The following is a 22,327-nucleotide window of genomic DNA, read 5'->3' as shown; positions in this document are numbered from 1 at the left end:
GTTGCATGGCACATCTATCCATCCATCTATTTTCTGTACCACTTGTCCTCATTGGTGGTGCAGGTGAGCTGGAGTCTATCTCTGTTGACTTTTTGACAAAAGATGTGGGGTCCACTCTGGTTGCCAGTTTGTGTTAAGGCTTCAAGCTAACTCCTGGTTGAAGTTTACTGTCAAACCTAGCATAACACAAAGAGAATTAGAACCACATAACTTAGCATTTCAGTCTGATATCATAACTTTAATGCTAAATAGCATCAATGTTGCAGTGCTATAAGGCGTTAGCGATCGTATCCCACTGAGCGGCCAAGGTTTGCGAGTGTTTGCGAAGGCAGTGAATGTTTATTCAGACGAAAAATCAACATTTAATACGTTAACAAACATTTGCATACCTTTGCCGCTCAGTGGAATACGGGCAGAGCTGGGGTAGTCCGTCAATGGGCCGGACCGGTCGGACTCTCCGGCCCGGCCGGATGCCCATTTTTGGGACGGAGGGGTGGGGGGTGACAAATTTAAAAAAATGGCTGGACTAAGTGGATTTTAGTCCGGTCCACTAATCGGCCCTCATGCGTGTGACGTGCTCGCGAGGCGGCCAAATTTCATCTCAGCCTACTCTGTGAAAGGCTTCTTTTTAGGCTTCTTTCAAAACAACTTGTGTCCGGGAGTATATTTAAGCTGCGTGCAGCACTCAAGCATGGCACTGGCACATCATGCACTTTCCTACTTCCGTAAATACGCCGTAGCAAAACTGCTGTGTAGTGGTTTGCTGGCATGCTTTTATTTTGAAGGCCGGGAAGTGTGAAGAAGGGGAAGTGTGGAAAATAAGTAACTTGTTGAATGCTCGCAGACTTGTCGTCTGTTGGACCCAAATAATTATAAAATACGACAAAACCAACCTACTTACACGCAGCTGGGTAAGTACGTAAGTAAATGGCGCATTTGAAGCATGTCCACAGCGGGTTTGAATAGTAAGTTAGCCAGCTAATTGTCTTGAAATAAACCTCTTCCGTTAGCATCTCTCCCGCGGGAGCATCATGCACGTTTTTTTTTTTTTTTGCGGAACAGGGCGGGGCCGACAATGTTTATGAATATTGCCGGGGGTTCGCGGCCGGAAGGGTACCCAGGTCAAGGGTGGAGGGTCGCGGCCGGTCAAGTGCCCAGCTCTGAATACGGGCTTAAAGAATGGGTTGAACAGTAGAAAGACAGTGAAACAGTACTCACACTCATATATCCTTTATCCTCTTTGAGGAACGACTGATATTAGTGCCGCATGATGAGCTGAGAGGAGCTGAGAAGTCTCATTGAACAACATATCTGTCGGTTCAATTGATGCAGTGTCACAAAAACTTCTTTTTAATTATATTTGATAATATCACTTTTTATAAAGAAAAATATAGAGTGTATATTGTGCATACAGTGCTTTTTTTCCTCATTAAAAAACAGGGCAACTGTAGCAGATTAACAGCATATCCCTTCATTTCATAATTTGAGATGTAAATGTTTTGAGTTACAAGCATGGTCATGGAATTAATTAAACTTTTATTTTAAGCACGCGCATGTGAAATTACAGCTAGTTATAAAATACTGTATATACTTTATATCTGCAGTACTGTATTCTTTAAAAAAAAACAACAAAAAAAAAACACAATGGGTCAAAAAGGGATCAATCTGATTTTTTTTTAGGTTATTTATTCATCCCAAAAAGTCACAAACAACCCTTTTTACTCAATTTGGGGGATTTTGGACCCAATTATTTTTAGAGTGTATATTTCACAATTGAGTAATGCATGGACAAGTGGTTCAATAGTTTTGGTGTCACAAACAAGAAATGCTAAAAAAAAAAAAAAAAAAGGTTTGATATCCCTTCCCACACACCCCAGTCTAAATAGGTTGCCAGCATCCCCTCTCCTTGAATAATTATTTTTATTTTATCGTGTTCATGTTCCAACAACATCCGCTTTCTTGTGCTCATCTCTTCTATCATTCTGCCTGCACACGTGCCAGGCTTAGATAAGGCTGTGGCACTTTAGTAAACACGTACACTGCCCGTATCGCTCCCTGCGTGGCGGAGCAGAAAGAGGGCATGACTAGCAGGGTTTCGGACTTGAGGGCACATTAATTGCATCCTCCTCTCACCATGCGTGCATTGCCGTGGCCTGGAGGCAGTGAAGCACATGGTTTGACGTGTACTTCTGCTACATTAAATTGTCAATAGGCGGAAGTGGACAGCATCAAGTGAGCATCTCTGCCATTTTAATTACTCACAGATCAATGTCTGGAACCCACACTTGAGAGCACTGCTTTTAAACTTAATTCCAGCCTATGTTTTAAAAAAAAAAAAATTACAATCCAAATCCATTAACCCTGCTTTTAGTTAACATTTGTCTTGTCTTGTTTGCCTCCCTAAATAAACCTTTTATCGCATATTTATTTTAATCCGTGGTCCCGGCCCCGACACCCCTTCAGGCTGCTGGCTGCGTGATGCTGATGTGTTGCGGCACCCAGTTGGCATGCAGAATATTCAAGTAGAAGCGAGTGTGTGCTTTTTTTTTCCCCAAGTACCTCTTCACCTCCTCTGTTAATTCATTTTATGCTAATGTGTGATGCCATGCTTGTTTTTGGCCTTTTATGATCCACATGAACTCACTTCAAGGATTGATGATCATCAGTCTTCTAATCCGCTTGTCCTCATCAAGGTCACGTGTCAACTGGATCTTATCCCAGCTGTTTTTTTCGTCATTCAATCGCAGGCTATATTGTCATTATCGTTCCTTCCAATTGCTTGTCCTAATTTGGGTTGCGAGCGTATAACAGCTGACAATTGGTGAGAGAAGTGGGGTACCCCTGGGTTGATCATCAGTAGATCACAGGGATTATCATCATCCATCCGCCCATCAATCCATCAATGTCTTTGCACCGCTTATCCTCATCAGCATTGTGGGTGAGCTTCAGCCTATCCTATCTGACTTTTGGTGACAGAATAGGAGTACACCTTGGACTGGTCGGCATTGTTCTTATTGGTCCATTCATTTTTTTTAATAGTACTTGTCATACTTAGGGTCATGGGTGATCTGGAGCCTATTGCAGCTGACCTTTGGCGAAAGACGTAGGGCATCACTGCCTCTTGGTAATCACAGTTGTTAGTATCTATCCATCCATCTATTTTTCATAGTTCTTGTTGGAATTTGGGTCACTGGTGAGCTGGAGTCGATCACAGCTAACTTTTGGTGAAAGAAGCGGGACACGCCGTGGACTGAGTAGCAGCCAATCGCAGGATTGTCATCTATCCATCTATCCATTTTCAATAGCGCTTGTCATCCTTAGGGGAGCATGTGATCTCGAGTCTATCATAGCTGACTTTTGGTGAGAGAAGCGGGATCAACACTGGAGTGTATGCCAGTCAGTTAGAGGGCACATCCATCCATCCATTTTAACAGTGACTGGTTGGCAGGTGAACTGGACTCTTTCCAAGATTCCTTTTGGCGAGAGAAGCTGGGGTCCACCCTGCTCCGGTTTCCAGTCAATTGCACGGACTATTATCATCTTTCCAGCTATCCATGCATCAGCTTTCTATATCACTTATCCTCATAAGGGTTGTGGGTGAGCTATTATTCGATTCTAGCTGAATTTTGATGACAGAACCGGGTGTCCACCCTGGACTGGTCGCAAATCAATCATTCGCCAATTCTTTTTTAAATTTTATTTTTATAGCACTTGCATTCAGTGTCCGCAGGTGAAGTGGATGTCTTTGTGAGAATAATTTCCAAGAAGAAGTCCTTTTCTTGTGTCCCGTTGCATTATGAGTTTGTTGAGGAGGAATTTTTCCGCAGACACACTCTGACAATTTGTTAAAAAAAAAAAAAAGGTCCCCAAGGAGTGTAAGCATCCCTTCCACTTCACCTGTAAGGACTTCATTGTTCTGGACCAATTTTCATTTTATGCTAATTCCCACTGCATGCGTGTTGTTTTTCTTCTCCCCCCGGGGCGCTTTTGTAATCCAAATTAACTCACGTCACGGCTCAATGACTACAGCAAAAGAATAGACATGATCCCACTGCTAAATCTGACAATTCCAGCCTGCGGTGCTATTTCTTGGAGTACTCCAGCAGCCATTTCCCCCTGACTAGCCACCTAAATGGCTTCTAGAAATGAGTGCTACGTATATTATTTTACGATAGCCTTTCGTGGTCTTTGTATTATTCATTACTAGTCAGATGCGGTCATCAGCAGGGCTCCTTTCTGATGGAAGGATGCATGCGTCTTCCTCTGGTGGAGCTTGATATCTCACTACTACACTATCGCAGGACCTCAAAATTTAAATCTTGCGTGGAGCAGTTTTCACTTTTTGCATTATAGATTGCCCGCCTTAGTCACTGCTGGCGCACTGATTGAATTAACAGCAGAGGACACATGTTGCTTTTCTTAAGAGACACAATATGCATTTTTTAAGAATTACATTAATTAGTTGAAAACAAGACACTATACTATACCAAACTATACTATACTAAAACATGATACTATACTATACTATACTTAGCTGTTCACAGCCTATTTTTTGCCTTGCCGAAATTCATAGTGTTTTCCCCATATACTGCCCTCAATAACCCGTGGAGGCAGCAGGTTGATTCACCAAAACCAATTTTTCCAACCTTTACTTAGCCAAGGCACATTTTACATTAGAAAAATCTCCACCAAACAAAAATGTCATAAAAAGCAATAAACTGACATACAGGAATTTCTTTAGGTGAGAGCGACAAAGTAATTATTGCTTTGGCTTACAAAAAAAATAAAATAAATAAAAACAGCCAATCAGTTAATTTTTCAATGGATAACGGAGGCTAAGTTACTTCAAAAAATCAGCGTCTCAATTGTCTCAATTTACTCACAAATTTACTTACTCGGTGTGAAATCTGAAACACAAAGCTATTAATATGTTGTATGAATGGCAACACGTGCAGACAGGTTAATTGTACTTTCTGTAGTAGTAGAAGAACCTGTAATTGTTCTGCCTGTCACACCGATGCATATGGGGAACGATTCATTGTTTGTATAATTTTTGGACCAATTAGGTTAACTTGGATCATTCCCTTGACACATGTGATAATCTCATGACACACTTTGGTGTGTTTAATGAAGGGAATATACGATTTTGCATGTGACGTTTTAGGTGTATACCTTTTACGTCATTCAAAAATGTTCCCTGGAGCATTGAACCTTGTTGTTTAGTGGCTGACTTTGCACATTCATTTTACATACTCAGCAGCAATTTTTCCAAACAACAACCTGAGGGTTATAGTTTAAGAGCGTCTTTTTCTCACATTGCAACAAGATATTTTTTTGTAAACTGAATTGATCTAGTCAAAAAGCGGCGTGGAATGAAAAGTATACAGCGGGCACATTTGCCATTCGATACGTTAGATGCTTGAGAGTGTGCCGAAATCGAATATGGAGTCCCTCTCTGTGGGTGCCTCAGGTTGTAATCAATTGGGAAGAATGAGGAGCAACTCATTTCCTTCTTTGGTAAATAAAACTTTGTGAAGGCTTTCTATAGCATCGCTAACCGTTTGTGTGTATGTGTGTGCGTGCGTGTGTCTGTACTATACATGCCGGAGGGCTCCATCAAATGTGACATTGCGGGCAACCCTCCAAAGCCGTCAGTGTTGTCAGGTTTAATGACGAAACGCCCTAGTCACCTCTGCATCTCTTCACCACTGTTTGACATGCCAACCGCTATTTGACTGTGCTGCCTGAATGCTATATGATTGTGTATGAAAAGAGAGGCAGATGGGCAAATAAACCTAACTCTTCAATCTTTTAAATCATTTTCTAGTCTCATCACCCTCAACTGAATGCTTTCTAATTATTCTTTCCACCGTCCTCTCCTATCCATATGCCGGCTAATATTAAGCTCATTTTCTTGTGTGAAAAGTTAATAAGAACCAATTCTTGCATTCTTTTCCTGCCTACATCTAATTTCCCGCCTTGATGAATTATGCATCATTTTTTGCTCCGATGGACTCGTTTCTCCACTTGTATCATGTCACTGGGGGGAAAAACACCTCATGTGAGAAAACAAGTCAAATTAAAACTGCAAGCGGACTTTTTCATGGCGAATCCTCGAAATGATCATCAAAATGTGACGCCACGCTCCACCACATTAAATGGCATAAGTGAAAAAGCTTGGCAATTTAATGTCACCCGTCTGTCTAGTAGGGGTTGAGTGACTAAAGATTTTTTTTTAGCTGACTATAATGTGATGAAAGTTTTTTTTTTTCCCCAAGCAGAGTACAGTGGTCCTTAATCGTTTTTTGCACCACCGACTGGTTTCACGAAGACATGCAGTATATCGACAGCCCGTTATAGAAACAAAAACAAATCTTAAAAAATAAAACTCACTATAATGCCGATGGACACTGATTGCTAATGCTAATTATGTAAGTGCGTGTTGTTTTTCCATTTAAGTTTTCATTTTTTCATCATCAGATTCATAATGAACACAAGAATTCCAAGAGGGATCAACACCAGTGTATTTTCCCTTGCACCATGCATCATTATTACTACGCACTCTGCCCTGAAGGCTGTTTGCCAGTCAACTGTGCTTTGTTGGACCTCTCAGAGGAGTGAATTAGGGAAAAAACGGAATGTTCTACTAATACTCTTTGACTTGCAGTCGTAACGAGGACAGCTGCTAATGATGTTGGCTGGTGTGGCTGCAAGCCTGATGAGTGAAGCGCTTTGAGTACCAAAGAAGAAAAGCGCTATATTAATAAGTGACAGCCCATTTCATATATATATATATATATATATATATATATATATATATATATATATATATATATATATATATATATATATATATGGTGACTAATCGAAACAGCAGCAGTCGGACAAGATGAGCAGGCGAGCCACTGAGTTTAAAAAGTTCGTCTGCCTCAGCATGTGTGGGTGGCTTTTTATCTTGCATATTTCAGCCTTTCAAATATTTAGCAATATGTCTTGAGGAAAGTGGAAAGAGGGAAGGCTTTATGTTGAAACCTTCCCACAGTGAACTAGAAGTCCATTTCAGGACCATGGCTCCAACTTCACTTGGTTCTTAGAACATTTTTTTCATTCCATCCAATTTCTATCCCATGTCCTCATTAGGGTTATGGGTTTACTGGAGCCTATATCCCCAATGACTTTTGGTGAGAGAAGCGGATTCCACCCTGAAGTGTTTGCCAAAAAGAGCAGCACTGACAGAATGAACACTTTTGTGCCTCCTGAGTGAGGAGTTTTGTCCTTTGTAGCTCCAAGCCAATATTTACCATATCCGCAGGGTATTGTTGGGGTGTGTGTGTGTGTGTGTGTGTGTGTGTGTGTTTATTGTAAGTGGCATTTCAGTCACCCGTCCAACCCACAATTTGTCACCCGTTTAAAATGATGTATTGGCCTTTACTTGGTACATGACCTTTAGCGGCTGAACAGATGGAAAATAGCTTGTAAGCAGATTCTGATTAGTTTATTTTTTATTACCCAAGACACTTCCATACTATAATATGCATTTTAACTTAACTGATGTTGTAACGGAGACATATTTAGAGGTGGAACGATTAATCGATGAATCATCATCTAATCATTTATTACATGAATCGATGATTATTTTTCGTGATCAATTAATATTTAGATACCTTTTTTGATGTAAAATTGTCTAAAATCCTCATGATTTGAGTTCTCAACAGTAACTATTCTCAGATTTAGTCCTACACGAAAGCAGACTCTTTGAGCTCTATTTTAGTGGACAGGCGCCTGTCTGGTGCATCTTCATTCGGATGCCAGCGCAAGTCTAGTCTAGCATTTTTGGGACTTTGATGCGCTTCCCTGGATCTTCCGCCGCATGGCGCTGCGCCACCCCCGACGCACCTAACAATTAGATCACTGAAAGTAGACTGCGCTCATCTTAAAAATTGGCGCATCTCCATTTTCATGCTGAGGCAAGTCTAGTTGAGTGTGTTTGTGAATTTGGTAGACTGCACTGAGCGTCAGACCAAGAGCGTTTTCTCCTACACTGCCCTGGCGCATGGTCAGAAAAAGTAGACTTAATAAATGGTAGCGCAGGTGGTGTTACACAATTTTGGTGTATCTGATGGAGGTGCAGACAGACAGATTTGGCGCTGCGGATGTCATCATATTTCATTCATAAATATTCCAAAAAGATGGGAAAATCCATTTGAATCATTGTAGAAATCAAGTCATTGAAAAAAATTATAATCGCTATTATCTTGAGAGGTCACACACAGCCGTGGATGCAAGGCGGTCTCCAATTGCTCAGGTCACATGCACAGCCGACTAGATCATCCGCAAGGGGAGATCTTGCATTTCACCTGCCAAAGTCATGCATGGACCCCAGCAAGTCTATTTCTGTTCCCGCAGTGTCAAGATGGCGCACAATCTGACAGCTCTGATCTCTTGTTGACAGTTTTTTTGTTTTAATGCAAATGAGGGGATCCACTACGAATGGCCAGGAGTCACATTTCATGTCATCTCAACGTTCATTTCTCATGTCTCATGTTTGGTGTCCCAGGCGATATGTCTCCTGTCTCCTGATTTATGCCTCGTGTTTGAGGTTTTGTGTTCCTTGCCTTCTGTTCCATATCTCATGTTTCATGACTCATTTCTCACCCGTCAAGTCTCACGTTTCATCAGTGATGTCACATAGTGCTGTAATGATGATTGGCACATCTCTCTCTAATCAGTGATACAATCAGGTAGCACGAAGTCGGGACTTAAACAGACATATAAGCATTCCTTTTATATCCACTATACTAAATACACCAAAAAATATGGTTAAACTGCTTTGCTTGACTGAGATTGTAACAGGTCCCATATTATGCTTTTTTCATTAGTACCTGTAATGCCTTCAATTACAGCAAAAAGCAATTCAAATAAGACTTGCTCAAGTGCTGTATTCCACCTCCCTCTCCTTAAACACATTTCTACAGCTTGATGATTCCTCACTTGCTCTGGTTCTCTTTTTGGCAGCGGCACGCTCTTTAATTGTATTGATTATTCCGCTCACATGGGACTTTCTCCCCCAAGAAAATGACTTCAGCAAGATTATGCAAAAAGAAGAAAATGAGCAGGCTGTGGTTTCTGAAACCTCCAGTCGAAGGGAAGGGCGATCCTCTTTCAATCCAGAGGCGTATTTAGACATCCAATTCATTTCTGAGAAAACGTTACATGGATGTTTCTTTTGTCCGACATCACTTTCTCAAACGTCTCGTGTCAAGTTTGATCTTTCATCTTAGGTGCTTCATGTTTCATGGCTCATGTCATCATGTCTCATGTTTCATGTCTGATGTCTCATTTTTCTCTTTCTCCTCACATCAAGCATCTCGATTATTATATGATATTGTTTCCTTGTTCCCCTTTAGTCCTCCTTCTCTCGTCCTTCATCGAGTCTTACACGTCTTGTGGCAGACAGCAGCAGCTTCTTAGTCCATGTGGGCGTTTGACACGGTACTTACTGTTTATCTGGCCCTCTCCATATAAATGCCACGTGTCTATTTTTTAATATGATAACTCGTAGCTGATGTCGCCAGTTACAGCATATATTTACTACATTTACAAGAATCAGAGGTGACAGTAAATTTTTTAAAGGACTTTATCGAAGCTTCTTAGGTTGATTGAAGACTTTTTAGTGCCCGTAGGTATGAGTGTGAGTGTGAATGTTGTTCTGCACTATAGAAAATGATTGAACAATATTGAGCAGTGTGTAGCGGAGTGTGAAGCGGCTGGGTTGAAAGTCAGCACCTCCAAATCTGAGACCTTGGTCCTCAGTTGGAAAAGGGTGGGGAACCCTCTCGAGGTTGGGGATGAGATCCTGCCCCAAGTGGAGTAGTTTCAGTATCTAGCAGGATGGAGCGGGTGATCGACAGGCAGATTGGTGCAGTGTCTGCCGTGATGCAGACTTTTTATCTGTCTGTCATCGTGAAGAAGGAGCTGAGCAAAAGGCGAGGCTCTCGATTTACCGGTCGTTCTATGTTACCGCCCTCACACATGGTCACGAGCTGTGGGTCGTGACCGAAAGAACAAGATCCTGGACTCTCCCGGACTCAGAGTTGAGTGAAGCCAAATGAGGTGGCTCGGGCATTGATTAGGATGCCTCCTGGATGCTTCCCTAGTGAGGTGTTCCAGGAACGTCCCACCAGGCCCCGGGGAAGACTCAGTTCTTGGAACGCTACGGTATCCCCCCGGAAGGGCTGGATGAAGTGGCTGGGGACAGGGAAGTCTGGGCTTCTCTGATAAAACTGCTGACTCCGCAACCCGACCCCTGAAGTGGAACTAAATGGATGAATCAATAAAAGTGATGAATAGTGTAAATGGTTGTTTGTCCCTTTGTGCCCTGCGATCGATTGGCAGCCAGTCCAAGGTTTACCACACTTCCCTCCCCAAAAGTCAGTTGGGATAGGCTCCAGCTCACCTTGTGACCCCGGTGAGGGCAAACGGTATAGAAAATGGCTCCGTGTGCACTATGACTGATTGCCGATCTGTCTGTACTTGCGTCTCTCACCAAAAGTCACCTTAGATTAATTGAAGATTCTAAATTGTCTATAGGTGTAAATGCGTGTATGAATGCTTGTTTGACTACATGTGCCCTGCGACTGGCTTCTAAGTGACGGCCCTGATGCAGACGGATAAACATAATTGTCACAGTATGCAATTAAAACGTAGCGTGACCCCTTTGTAAAGGGAGCCTTTTTGATACAGCAGATCTCATTCGATTGTGCAAGTGTAGCCAATGTCGTTGCAAGGGAAAGCCGTCTCCTCCCTCTGTCACAAGCATCAAATCCCTTTATGCAACGCGGCAGCTGTAAAGTGGGAGGTCATTGTGTTATGCTGCTCCCACTCTCTATCTGACTCATTCAGCTGAGTGGAACAAATTACACCCCGCCCCTCCACTAATGCTTGTTGTCAGCATTTCTTCAGGATATTTCATAGATTAGTCCCAATCCAATGCAAGGAGATTCTGGCTTTACAAAGAGAAGTACGCTCAAGTTTGATGTATTAATTTAACAATGTTTACTATTGTGGCTGTAGAGCTGTAGAGTAGGAGTGTGAAAGTGATATCTAAGGAGTGGAACCTCGAAGGCGGAAGCGTTATGCAACTGGAGCAGCCAACAAGCTTTAAGGCAGGCCATATTGAAAGGACGGCAAACAGAACTTCGTAGGTTCAGGGAACTCGGGAGAAGAGAAGATTGGTACGATTAAGTACCAAACAGCTTTGCGAGTGTCCCTTGCTGAGCGTTTGCCAGAGTCAATATGAAATCACTCAGGGGCAAGAGAAACCTATTCTCTTGGCAGACAGGAATATATTTGATAATGTGATTATGTGATCAGGGAGATTAAAATGTCACTTGTAACATTTGGGGGGGTAACTTATTCGGCTACAAAAGAGCGCAACCTGTTTAGAAAATAGCACCGCAAACTGTAACCACATTGATAAGTAGTATACAGAAAAAGGGGACAGTGCAATTTCACTTAACAAATGAAAAATCATGGTTAAAAAAAAGCCAGAATTAGACAAAAGGCTATTTGTCATCTGTCGTCCCCCGGCTGGCTATGATGTAAAAATAAAAGCATTATTACCTTATTTTTACTTGTCATGTCAGGTGCCATTAGTCCCATGTTTCATTGTCTCTTCTTTCATGTGATCATGTGTTATCATGTCTCCTGAATCATGTTTTGTGTCTCCTTTCTCCTGTCTCATATTTCCTGGTCTTGAATTTCATGTTTCAAGTCTCATGTCAATGTGCGTTGTCTACTGTCATTATGTTAGCACGTCTCCTTTCCCATGTTTTGTGCCATGCCGTCACATCTCCAAGTCACGTTTCACACCATCGTGAATTACCATGTCTTCTGTCTTATTTCTGTTTCATGTCATCATGCCTCGTATTTCATCTCTTGTTTCAAGATTCAAGTCATCGTGTATTCTCATGTGTCTTGCCATCATGTGTTTAATTGTCTTACGTCATCATGTTTCATGTCTCCTGGTCGCATGTTTTCGTACTGCATGTCAGGTTTTGTGTCTCATATCACATGTTGTTTATTAATGTCTCATTCCCTTATGTGTTTTTGTGTCTCATGCCATCATGTTTCATGAGTCACGTTTCATTTAAGGGGCTCCCCTTAAATGAAACGTGACTCACACATTTTTGTATTTTGTATTGGATCTCACCTGTGTGTGGCTGGTTCCTCTTTTTCCCTCGTTGATACCGCTCCTTCTTTTTGAAATTAGTGATTTGCCAAAGATAAAGAAAGTGAAAGTTAATCCTATTATGATCCCTAATCTGATGCTCCTAAATTTTGTGAGACGTACATGGTGAAACCGGCTTAAATATGTTATGGAATAGCTCATTCACGTTCACTTATTAGATATAATGGTGTTGTAAATTCAGTGTTTGTCGACTTGACTCGAAGTAAGTGTCACTTCAGCATGAATCAATGCCAGGCCGCCTTTATTGTAAACAAGACAAACGTCTCTTGTGACAGATTTGATAAATAAAGACATTTTGTGATTGAAAAGGCTAAATATTACTAGAATTATTATATAAATCACAAGTGAGAGCCGGGTTCCACATGCTGCTTTTTGTGAACTGCGTCGTAGGGGAAAAACAGGTTGAAAAGCAGCAGAGCTCCTCTGTAGTAATACTGCGGGGGATTATTTAGTGTGCGTTTTATCTCAAAGGATGTAATCGTGGCTCACAGCATCCCCATGGATTGTATGGCCTTTATAGAAAACACATAGAAATGCATCGCTATATGCTCGATTATGCAACATTGAAAACAATGGAACAACGGGGGATGTACACTTCATTATGAAATGATTCTACACTGGATGGGTGACAGCAGGATTTTACTATTTAAAGGCCTATATTAATTGTTAGAATTACGTTGGGGATTTAAGTGCTTTACCCTCTTAATGAAGATGAAGTCATTGTTCTATAGCTTTTCTCATAATACTCCTCACTCATGAAAATCATCACTATGCCAGGAGAGAGCCAACATAAATATATATCAGTACATACTGTACATCACTTGTGCTACATTCACATCACAGTTATTCACCATCTGGATAAAAGCCATAGCATTTGTTTATGCATTGCCTCCACCAGTCATAAAAAGGTGGTTGGTTTGCACGTAGTTAGTTATTTAGAACTAAGTCAGGTTTCAAGATGATCCAGTCAGGTTTCAAGATGATGCATAGCACAGTCTGCCCTGTTATGTGTTTTTAACAATATTCCCCTGCAAATGACACTGGAGACTATATATGTCTTGTTGTGTTGGATTTGACTGCAGCATTCGATACAGTGTACCACGATATTCTTTTGGCTCGTTTGCAACACTAAGTGGGCATTAGTGAAAGCGCTCTAGTGTAGTTTAGATCGTATTTGGCTGGCAGGACATTTTCTGTTAGCCTAGGTTCCTCTGAGTCCCGCTCTTCCCCTCTATTGTATGATGTTCCACAAGGTTCTATTTTGGGGCCCTTGCTGTTCTCATTGTATTTGCTGCCACTGGGTTCCATCCATCAAAAACACGATATTTCCTTCCACTGCTATGCAGATGACTGGCAAATCTATTTCCCGCCGAGCAAAAAAAGACGCTTTATCCTCTCCTTAAGACCACTTTTATCTAGAGGCCATCAAAGCCTGGATGTCTCTAAATTTCTTAAATTTCAACGAGAAGAAAACAGAAGTTATGGTGCTCGGTCCCAGTGGCTCTTCTACATTCCACCCTGTTGCCGAGGGCCCCTTGACTTCATATCTAAAGTAGGGCTGTCAAACGATTAAAAATTTTAATCGAGTTAATCACAGCTTAAAAAATAATTGATTGTAATTATTCGAACTCCAAATATCTCCAAAATATGCCACATTTTTCTGTAAATTGTTGTTGGAATGCAAAGATAAAAGACACAAGACGGATATATACATTCAACATACTGTTCATATGTAATGCATTTTTTTATTACAACAACAAATCATCATGAGCTGAAAATTAAAAATCTTTTATTAGAAATTATTAACATTCTTTCTGTAGTAGACAGTATTTTTATTCACTACAAAAACAAAAACGCAAATGATTAACTAAATTGTTGGGAAACAGCTGTTCCGGTTGAAAGAAAATAGATGAATAGATGTACAGTATATTTTCTGTGTTTAATATGAGTGCTCTAGTGGCTTTTGACTGACAAAAGAGACCCATTTTGGTTGCTTCTTGCAGCTCATCTACGTAGTTTGTTTGGCTGCATGCATTTCCCCCCCACACGACACTATTTATCCTCCTCGCTTGACTTGGCTCGGCAAGTCCTTGAATGCTGACTTTAATGGCTTCACTTCCATGCCTCTCGCTCTGTGTGGACTCACGATTCACAGCAATAAAGGAAAAAAGACACAGAGTCCCAGTGTGATGATGCATGTGTGTGTCGATGCCACAGGATACATCTTCCGTAAAGCATGTCCACTGTGCGCAGAGGCAATATACTGTATACTGGCAGCTTTTATCGAAACATATTTTATTGATGACGGCTGATGATGGGGGTGACCTTTTCTTTTTGAATTATAACAAAAACTGTGTTTTGATCTTTTACAGGGAAGGTGCTATGTGTTTGACCAGGTGTTCCCCACAAATGCCACCCAGGAGCAGGTCTACAACACTTGTGCCAAGCACATTGTCAAAGGTGAGCCCCCGAAATGCCACTTTCTTCTACTCGTGGGCAGCTCAGCCACAAGAACCTGGATTTGGAAATAATTGGCAGAGGTTTAATGAGGGATGCAGGCGACTCTCATGGCTCACTACACAATGACAGAGGTGGGCATGTCCGTCCGTCAGTCATCCTTCCGTCATTATTTTAGGCTGGCCCAGTCAGTCAACGTTGGCGACAGCCAATCAGTGTTGAGAATACAAGAACATACTTACTACGTCACATGCACGCATAAAAAAATAAAAATAAAAAAAAACAGTGGACACACACACAGCATGGGGATAAGTGAAATAAAAACAGTATGGGACAATGTCATTGCGGTCTGTGGGACCAAAAGGTATACAACACTGTTTGGTTTTTTTTATCCCGAGTTTGCTTTTGTTGTGCCAGCATGTGAAGTAGTAAGTACATTTTCGACACTGTTGCAGATGACGAGGGACGGACTTTGCAGTTAGTCACTCAGTTGGTTTGTTAGTTAGTGTGTTGGTCAGACAATCAATTATTTAGTTGGTGAGTTGGCTGCTTAGTAGTTGGTAGGTGAGTTTTGGTCAGTAATTTTGTTGTTATAGTTAGTTTGGTCATTCGTAATCAGCCAAACAGTTTGTTAGTGCGATAGTAGGTGAATCAGTTTATTAGTCACTCAGTCATTTAGTTAGGTAGTTAGTCTGACAATCTGCTAACCAGTCAGTCTGTTCGTCACTCAGTCAATATGTTAGCTTGTCAGTCCGGTTGTTAGCCAACGCAGTAGCCAGTAAGTTACTCAGTTAATTAGTTGATCAGTCTGTCAGTCGATTTTTTACTTCGTAAGTCTGTTTGTTGGTCAGTTAGTTACTTATTCAGTTTGTCAGTTAACTTTTAAGTATACTAGTTAGCCAACCAGTCAGTTAGTTTGTTAGTCGGTGATCATCAATCAGTTTGTTAATCAGTTTGTCAGTTAGTCACTTAGTCAGTTGACCAGCCAGTTTGTTAGTCAGTATTTTAGTAAGTCAGTCTGGCAGTTAATTTGCCTGTGAGTCAATTAGTCAATTCGATTATGTTAGTCATTTAGTTAGTCAGTCAGTGAGTTAGTCCATCAGCCAGTTAGTCAATTATTTAGTCTCAGCCAATTTGTCGCTCAGTTTGTTTGTTAATCAGTTAGTTATTTAGTGAGTCAATTAGTCAGTTGGTCAGTTAGTTTGTATGTTAGTTACTTATATTTATTTTCAACCTTCTTCCGCCTCTGTTTACATTGTATAGCACAGGTGTCAAACTGCGGTATTCGAGGGCCGCTACCCCGCATATTTGTTTCCCTCCTCTAACACACCTGATTCAAATGATCAGGATCGTTATCAGGCTCCTGCAGAGATTGCTGATGAGCTCACATACACACTATGGCCGCACAGAACTACCCCGGTTGTGTTTGGTGTAATGTCTTATTTCGAGGATCTGATCAATGACGTCATTGATAGGTTGTGCAAATTATGACATAACAGCTGATCAGCAATTTTTCATAAAACGTACAATATCGACTGATTTCGAAGTCTATGGTAGCTCCTCTCTCCATTCACTACATGGAATTGAAAGATATGTGCAGAGTAAACGCTCGTGCTTCCATTCCATTACATGATTGCCTACAGGAATGCAGTGGACCAGTCTAGCATTGTAATGTTGTTAAATTTTTCAATTAAACAAGGGAGGTTGACATCAATATGGTTACTCTGCCTTAGTAGAGTTCTGCGCTCTACTGAGTTCCAGAATCTGTTTACTGGCTACAGGAATTAACAGCTTCTTCCAAATGGATGTGAGAAAAACAATTCCAGTGCCACCCGCGTTTCAAAAAGTACACAGCGTTGTTCACAGTCCGCTATTATCCGTGACAGTCTTTCATCTGTCACCTTTCCCCAACAAGCTGCATTTCTCTTTTATTTTCCACCTTCAGGCTCACATTTTTGTGCCACGTTCGCATCAAGTGGGCCGCTCCATTTAAGCAGACAGAGCGTGGAAGGGATTGATTTGTCAAGTTGCATTAATTCTATGGCGTTTAGGGGAAAATAGAATGAAAGGCAAACACGACTTAAGCATAAAAGTCAGAAAATGTGAGATAAAGGATTTAGCACACTGTAGCGCCTGCGAAGTGGCAGGGAAGTGAGATCTTTGTATTTCTTTTGTATTAGGGTTATATTGTTCACATAATTTCCCCTTCAGTGAGTGAGTTAGTCAGTTAGTTGGTTGATTAGTTTGTCCACTACTGTATTTAGTTGTTGTTGTAGTTTGCAGAGCTGAGCATTCCGTCTGTGTGATGGACCGCTCCGTCTATCCGCCTATGATGGACGCTGATGTTCAGTTAACTGTTCAGATGTTCAGTGTGAAAATGAACAATAAATACAGTTGGAAGATTATAGAACAGTTTCTTTTTTTTGGTCCATTTTGACTCAATTATGATGTGTGTTTTAATTTGTTGATTACTAATTGCAATGGAACTAGATTAATCACAGCGGAGCTTGATTGTCATCACCTGGCATAAAGCTATATAGCAATTAAGCAAGTTATAATGTAATTGATCAATTCTATATCCAGAGATGGGCACTCCGTCCCAGGGACGGAACTGTAATAAAAAGAAAGACCACTGTTCTCTTCCGCGATACCACGGAACAACCATGACTACAGACTACACAACACTGTAGAGTGCTCTTTTTCATGCGTTCCCTCCTTGCAGTATTGCTCTCACAGGCATTGTCTGCCCTCTAATGGATGCCCATTTCACTGATGAGGAAAAGGGTGGATAGCAATTTTGTTTTGTTAAGTAACTAAGCGAGTGGTAGTTTGTCAAAGTTGGTAGGGGGAAAGCCTAACAGAAGTCCGTTTAAAATCATAGGCGAAACGGCCCATAGGTGATTACTATTTTTCCCGGCCGGGCAAAAAGCCGATATGGACGGCGGAAAGGTACCGTGGCTGCAGGTGTTAGGCGACCGCAATTCTTTTGTAAAATGCCCATTTCTGTATACATACATATTTCAAATATGATATTCTGGGAGTTGGTAAACAGATCTATACTGATTTTTAACTCAATAAATGATGAAAGAGAAGAGATGAGATGATGAAAGAGAAAAATGTCTACCGAGAAAAGATAAGTCTTCAATGGGCTAACTGTGTAGTTCAAGGTGATGAGCTTCTTCCTCTGCTTTGGCTCTTGTTAGGTTGTTACCACTGGGATTTATTAGAAGTGGTTTGAGGCATGGCACTGTGCCTTGCTAATTGCTATATTGTGTAGGTTTTAGAGATGGGTGGTTTTCACTGCTGAGAGATGGCAGATGGGTGGTTTTCACTGCTGTATACATGCTGGAGGTCATGCAGGGACACCTTGTTTAACACCACCAATTATCATGACTTGTTTTTATCAGGCATTGTCAAAAATATCAACGTGCAGTGTTAGATGCTGCGTATTCCTTGTGCACGTAGCTGTCTATTGTCAAACCAGGCTTGATCTGGATTTTATCCAGTTTTGAACAGTGATATATATTTTTAAAAAATCCCGTTTGATGTGTTCCAATCTCATCAGATCAGGTTGTATCACGAGGGGCTTTCATAGGACCTCATTAGACTTTGGGTTTTTGGAAAAAAGCCACACTGGTAGCAAAAACCCTCGCTGACTTAACCTTTTGATGTTTAATGATCTGAGGTCCCTCGTATGACATCATTTATGATGGTGGTCCTGTGCCTAGAATGAATCCTTCAATGCTCCAAAAATGTCATCCCTGTCCTTCATTTGGGAAAAAGATCTTCAAAGCACTAGAACAAGCAAAACATGCACCCTTAATTAATCCTCAGGTGCTCTATGAACCGAGGTCTTGCATGATGTCATCCAAGATGTTCCAATTTGTGGGACTTCTGCCCCACCCCACACCACAGTTTTCCACTTGAACAGTTTTCCCATTTTCATGCACCTGTGATCTCCCTCTCTCAGATGTACTTGGCGGATACAACGGGACCATCTTCGCCTACGGCCAGACGGCCTCGGGAAAGACTCACACAATGGAGGTACAGTAGCAGCTCATCAATAATTCAAAAGTTACATCCCTCAGGGAGGCAGAAGAAGACTTTTTTAATGACTAAAGCTGACTGTAAATCCGCCCTTCATCACGTTCTTTCCCTAGTACTCTGCGGGGAACCACTTTTTCCAGTCCCTATGGAAAACAACTCCAAAGACCCCCTATCCCCCCCCCCCCCCACACACACACACTTCCACCTCCTCTTCACTCACATCTCATCTTTTACAGGGAAACCTTCAGGACCCCCAGGGGATGGGCATCATCCCCCGGATCGCGGAAGACATTTTCGAACACATATTTGCCATGGACGAGAACCTGGAATTCCACATCAAGGTCGGTTTTGACTTGGAGGACTTCTCTCCCTTTGTTACACAAACAGTACAATATGTGCTCGGACCTGTGATGTAATAATCCGGCTGCGGGGTAGTCAGCCAAGCATCAATAAATCACCATGTTTAGAGTGCAGTAATCCCCCAGTATTTGTTACGCTGGAGGATAAGGCCATGGCAGAACAGATGAATCTGGCATTAATGTGCATGTATCACTTGCAAATGTTTTTTTTTTTTAATTGTTGTACTTGCAGGTATCATACTTTGAGATCTACATGGATAAGATTCGAGACCTGCTAGATGGTGCGTGGTGATTTTTAAAAATTTGACCATTGAGAGGAATTACATTTTTTCGCCCTATGCTGTTGCCATCATAAAACCTTTAACTGTGCAAGCAGGATAAAAATAGGAATTAGCCATTCATCCATCCATTTCTATACTATTTATATTATTGTCATTAGAAATTGAATTGAAATAGTGGAGGAGCTTCTTCCCATGCTATCATAGTCCTCCAGCTTCCAAAAACATGTTCAGACATGTCATTGCGACGAGTCTATGATGTACCCTCTTCTCTCGCCAAAACTCAGCTGGCGTTGACGATTGTAAATAGAGCGTATGAGTGAATGTGTTGATTTTTGCCGACATGTACCCTGTGAATGACTGGCGACCGATCCACGTGTACCTCGCTTCTTCCGAAAGTCGTCTCGAATAAGCTTCAGCTCGCCCACGGTCTTAATCGGGACAAGTGCCATAAGAAAGGGATGGATGGAACTTTGTGACAGAAATCCCAATCAGTATGCTGAGGAGCAGATAAGGACCATTTAAAAAGAAGTGGCACGCATATGATGGATGAACAATCATCGCACAAACACAGACCGATGCGAGCGTCATTGAGCTCGAAATGTAATTACGAGTGAGGAATGTGAGCCAGGAATGTGTGAAAATGAGCACAGCGACTCCACTTAACCTCTTGTGATTTTCCCCGCCCACAAAAAAAGTTAATAAGGAGAACCACACTCCCACTAACATGGCCACGTTCTGAATCGGACTCATTCTTATGCTGCGCAGAGCAAACTACAACCGCAAATGTAGACATATTGTTCAGTTAACACAATAGGCACCTGAATTTAGAGCTTGTATAGGTGTCCCTAATATTTTGTCCGCTCTGTGTACATGGCATACAGTGCATGCAAGAGGCATGCAATGCAATGACCTTGCACTCTCATGCTCAACTTTTCTCTGCAGTGACCAAAACCAATCTGTCAGTGCATGAAGACAAATACAGAGTTCCTTATGTGAAGGTGAGTCATCCGCCACTCACTCAAATGTGGATTTGATTTCACCCTCTTTATCACGCAGATGTACAACACTGTCTTGTGTAAAAGTCATATTATTTATTCGCCTTTTAAAGTCGCTTAGAGGTTTTTGCCTCTTACTGCCTTCACGTTGTCTTCAGTGAATGAAAAACAAACATCTATTGGGTTTGGGATCAGGTTGCTTGGCCATTGAAAAGGATTCCCTTGTCTTCAAAAAAATCTCAAATTTTTGCCTTCATTTGTATCTTAGGTAATAGAAGGACTGGCTCGATTGGGTTGAGGTATTTATTTTTGTTCAAAATGTCTTCAGTTGTTGCTCTTATGCCTTCAGTCTTGTCTTTCATAAGTGTACAACATTCTCTCTTTGGTTGGGATGACAACTTATACTGTATTCCATTTGTTTGACTTCAAAAAGTCTTCAGTTGCTGTTCATTTTAGGGTCTTGTTGCCTTCTTGTTTTCAATGCTTGAAAACATCATCTAGATTAAAATTTGGCAAATGAACAATACTCAACTTCTGTCCTTCAAAAAGTCCTCACTTGCTGTCTGTTTGTGGCTCTTTCTGCCTTCGCTTGTGACTTCACTGGGTGGAAAGCGTGCTGTTAGCTGTTAGTCTTAGATCAGGCCACTTCCCTAGTCTTTGAAGAATATTTCCTTATTTTGCGTTCAAAAGGTCTTCTTCATGGTTTATTTCCATGTGTGTGTTTTCTTATGAACCCATACTTGCACATGTATGTCTTTCCCCAAGGGTTGCACCGAACGCTTTGTCACCAGTCCAGATGAGGTCTTGGACGTGATAGACGAGGGCAAGGTCAACCGCCACGTCGCCGTCACAAGTGAGTTGTGCTTGCCCCGTTAGTAAATGTTGAAATAAAGCCATGAAATGATGCGACGGTCAATTTGTGTTGTTCCTCAGACATGAACGAACACAGTTCGCGCAGTCACAGCATCTTCCTGATCAACATCAAGCAGGAGAATGTGGAGACGGAGCAGAAGCTCAGCGGGAAGCTCTACCTGGTGGACCTGGCCGGGAGTGAAAAGGTGGGACGTGTGGACATCTCTTAACCATCCATAAAGGGGACAAATGTGAAATAGGGGGAAGTAACTATTTGATCCCGTGATGAATTGAAGCAGGCGCTGCACTCCTGACACACAGCCAAAATAATAAATACAAAATAAAACAGTGTTGTATACCTTTCGGTCCCATAAACGCAATGGCATGTACCATTTTTGTTTTTATTTCGCTATGTGTGTGTCTGTTGTTTTTATGTGGTATTTCCGGAAACACAGACCCGAAGTTAGTGACCGATAGATGATGCCCTGCTCTGGTGTTTCTTCTCGTTGGTTACCAGGGTTGCACACAACTCGGGAAGGATCTTGGCCAAAAATCCCAAATCTTCAAGTTTCTCAGTTGCCGACTGGAAATGCCAAGCATTATGTTTTGGGTCACTGTCATGCTGGGAGACCCATCCATTCACCCATCTGCAGTTTTCTTAGAAGGTTTTCATCCTGTAGAGATGGTGTTATTAAGGTCGCTCACACTTTTTTAAAAAATTCTCCCAACACAGTGGCACGAGTTGATGCCAGATAGTTCATCTTTGGTTTTATCTGACCACGGCACTATCTGGCAAAGACTTAAGGAAGGCCCGTACTGCACATTTGCCCTCTATGTTACCGACTGAAGTCACAATTGCCTTCAGATGCAGGGCCTGCTGTGTACTTTGATGCTGCTCCCTTACCTTTCTCATGACCATCCTCATTGCTGGATGATCTTGCATGAAGCTTCAGAGAAAGGGCGGTCGATGCATTTTGTGTGCCTTCCACACTTAAGGTTTTCACCTTCTCACCGAGGGTTTTGCTGATGTTTTGTAAGCCACCGCTGCCTTGTGCAGGTCCCTGACATGTATGACATCTTTTATTC

General features: G+C 41.7%; 1 protein-coding gene across 1 annotated transcript in view; it reads left to right on the top strand.

Moving 5' to 3' along the window:
* kif5ab (kinesin family member 5A, b) overlaps nt 1–22,327 on the top strand; it is an 80,096-nt gene that overhangs the window by 9,444 nt on the left and 48,325 nt on the right. Inside the window, exons 2-8 of the mRNA XM_086040501.1 lie at nt 14,623–14,710; nt 18,678–18,751; nt 18,991–19,095; nt 19,346–19,394; nt 20,337–20,392; nt 21,155–21,242; nt 21,323–21,447. Of these exons, the coding sequence (XP_085896627.1) occupies nt 14,623–14,710; nt 18,678–18,751; nt 18,991–19,095; nt 19,346–19,394; nt 20,337–20,392; nt 21,155–21,242; nt 21,323–21,447 (585 nt within the window). The remainder of the gene's footprint in view (nt 1–14,622; nt 14,711–18,677; nt 18,752–18,990; nt 19,096–19,345; nt 19,395–20,336; nt 20,393–21,154; nt 21,243–21,322; nt 21,448–22,327) is intronic.

Source organism: Filicampus tigris, chromosome 9 (genome assembly GCF_054856515.1).
Source record: "Filicampus tigris isolate MCC_2025a chromosome 9, RoL_Ftig_1.0, whole genome shotgun sequence".
NCBI classification, from domain to species: domain Eukaryota; kingdom Metazoa; phylum Chordata; class Actinopteri; order Syngnathiformes; family Syngnathidae; genus Filicampus; species Filicampus tigris.
The sequence above is the reverse complement of the archived record's forward strand: the minus strand, read 5'-3'. Positions and strand labels throughout refer to the sequence as shown.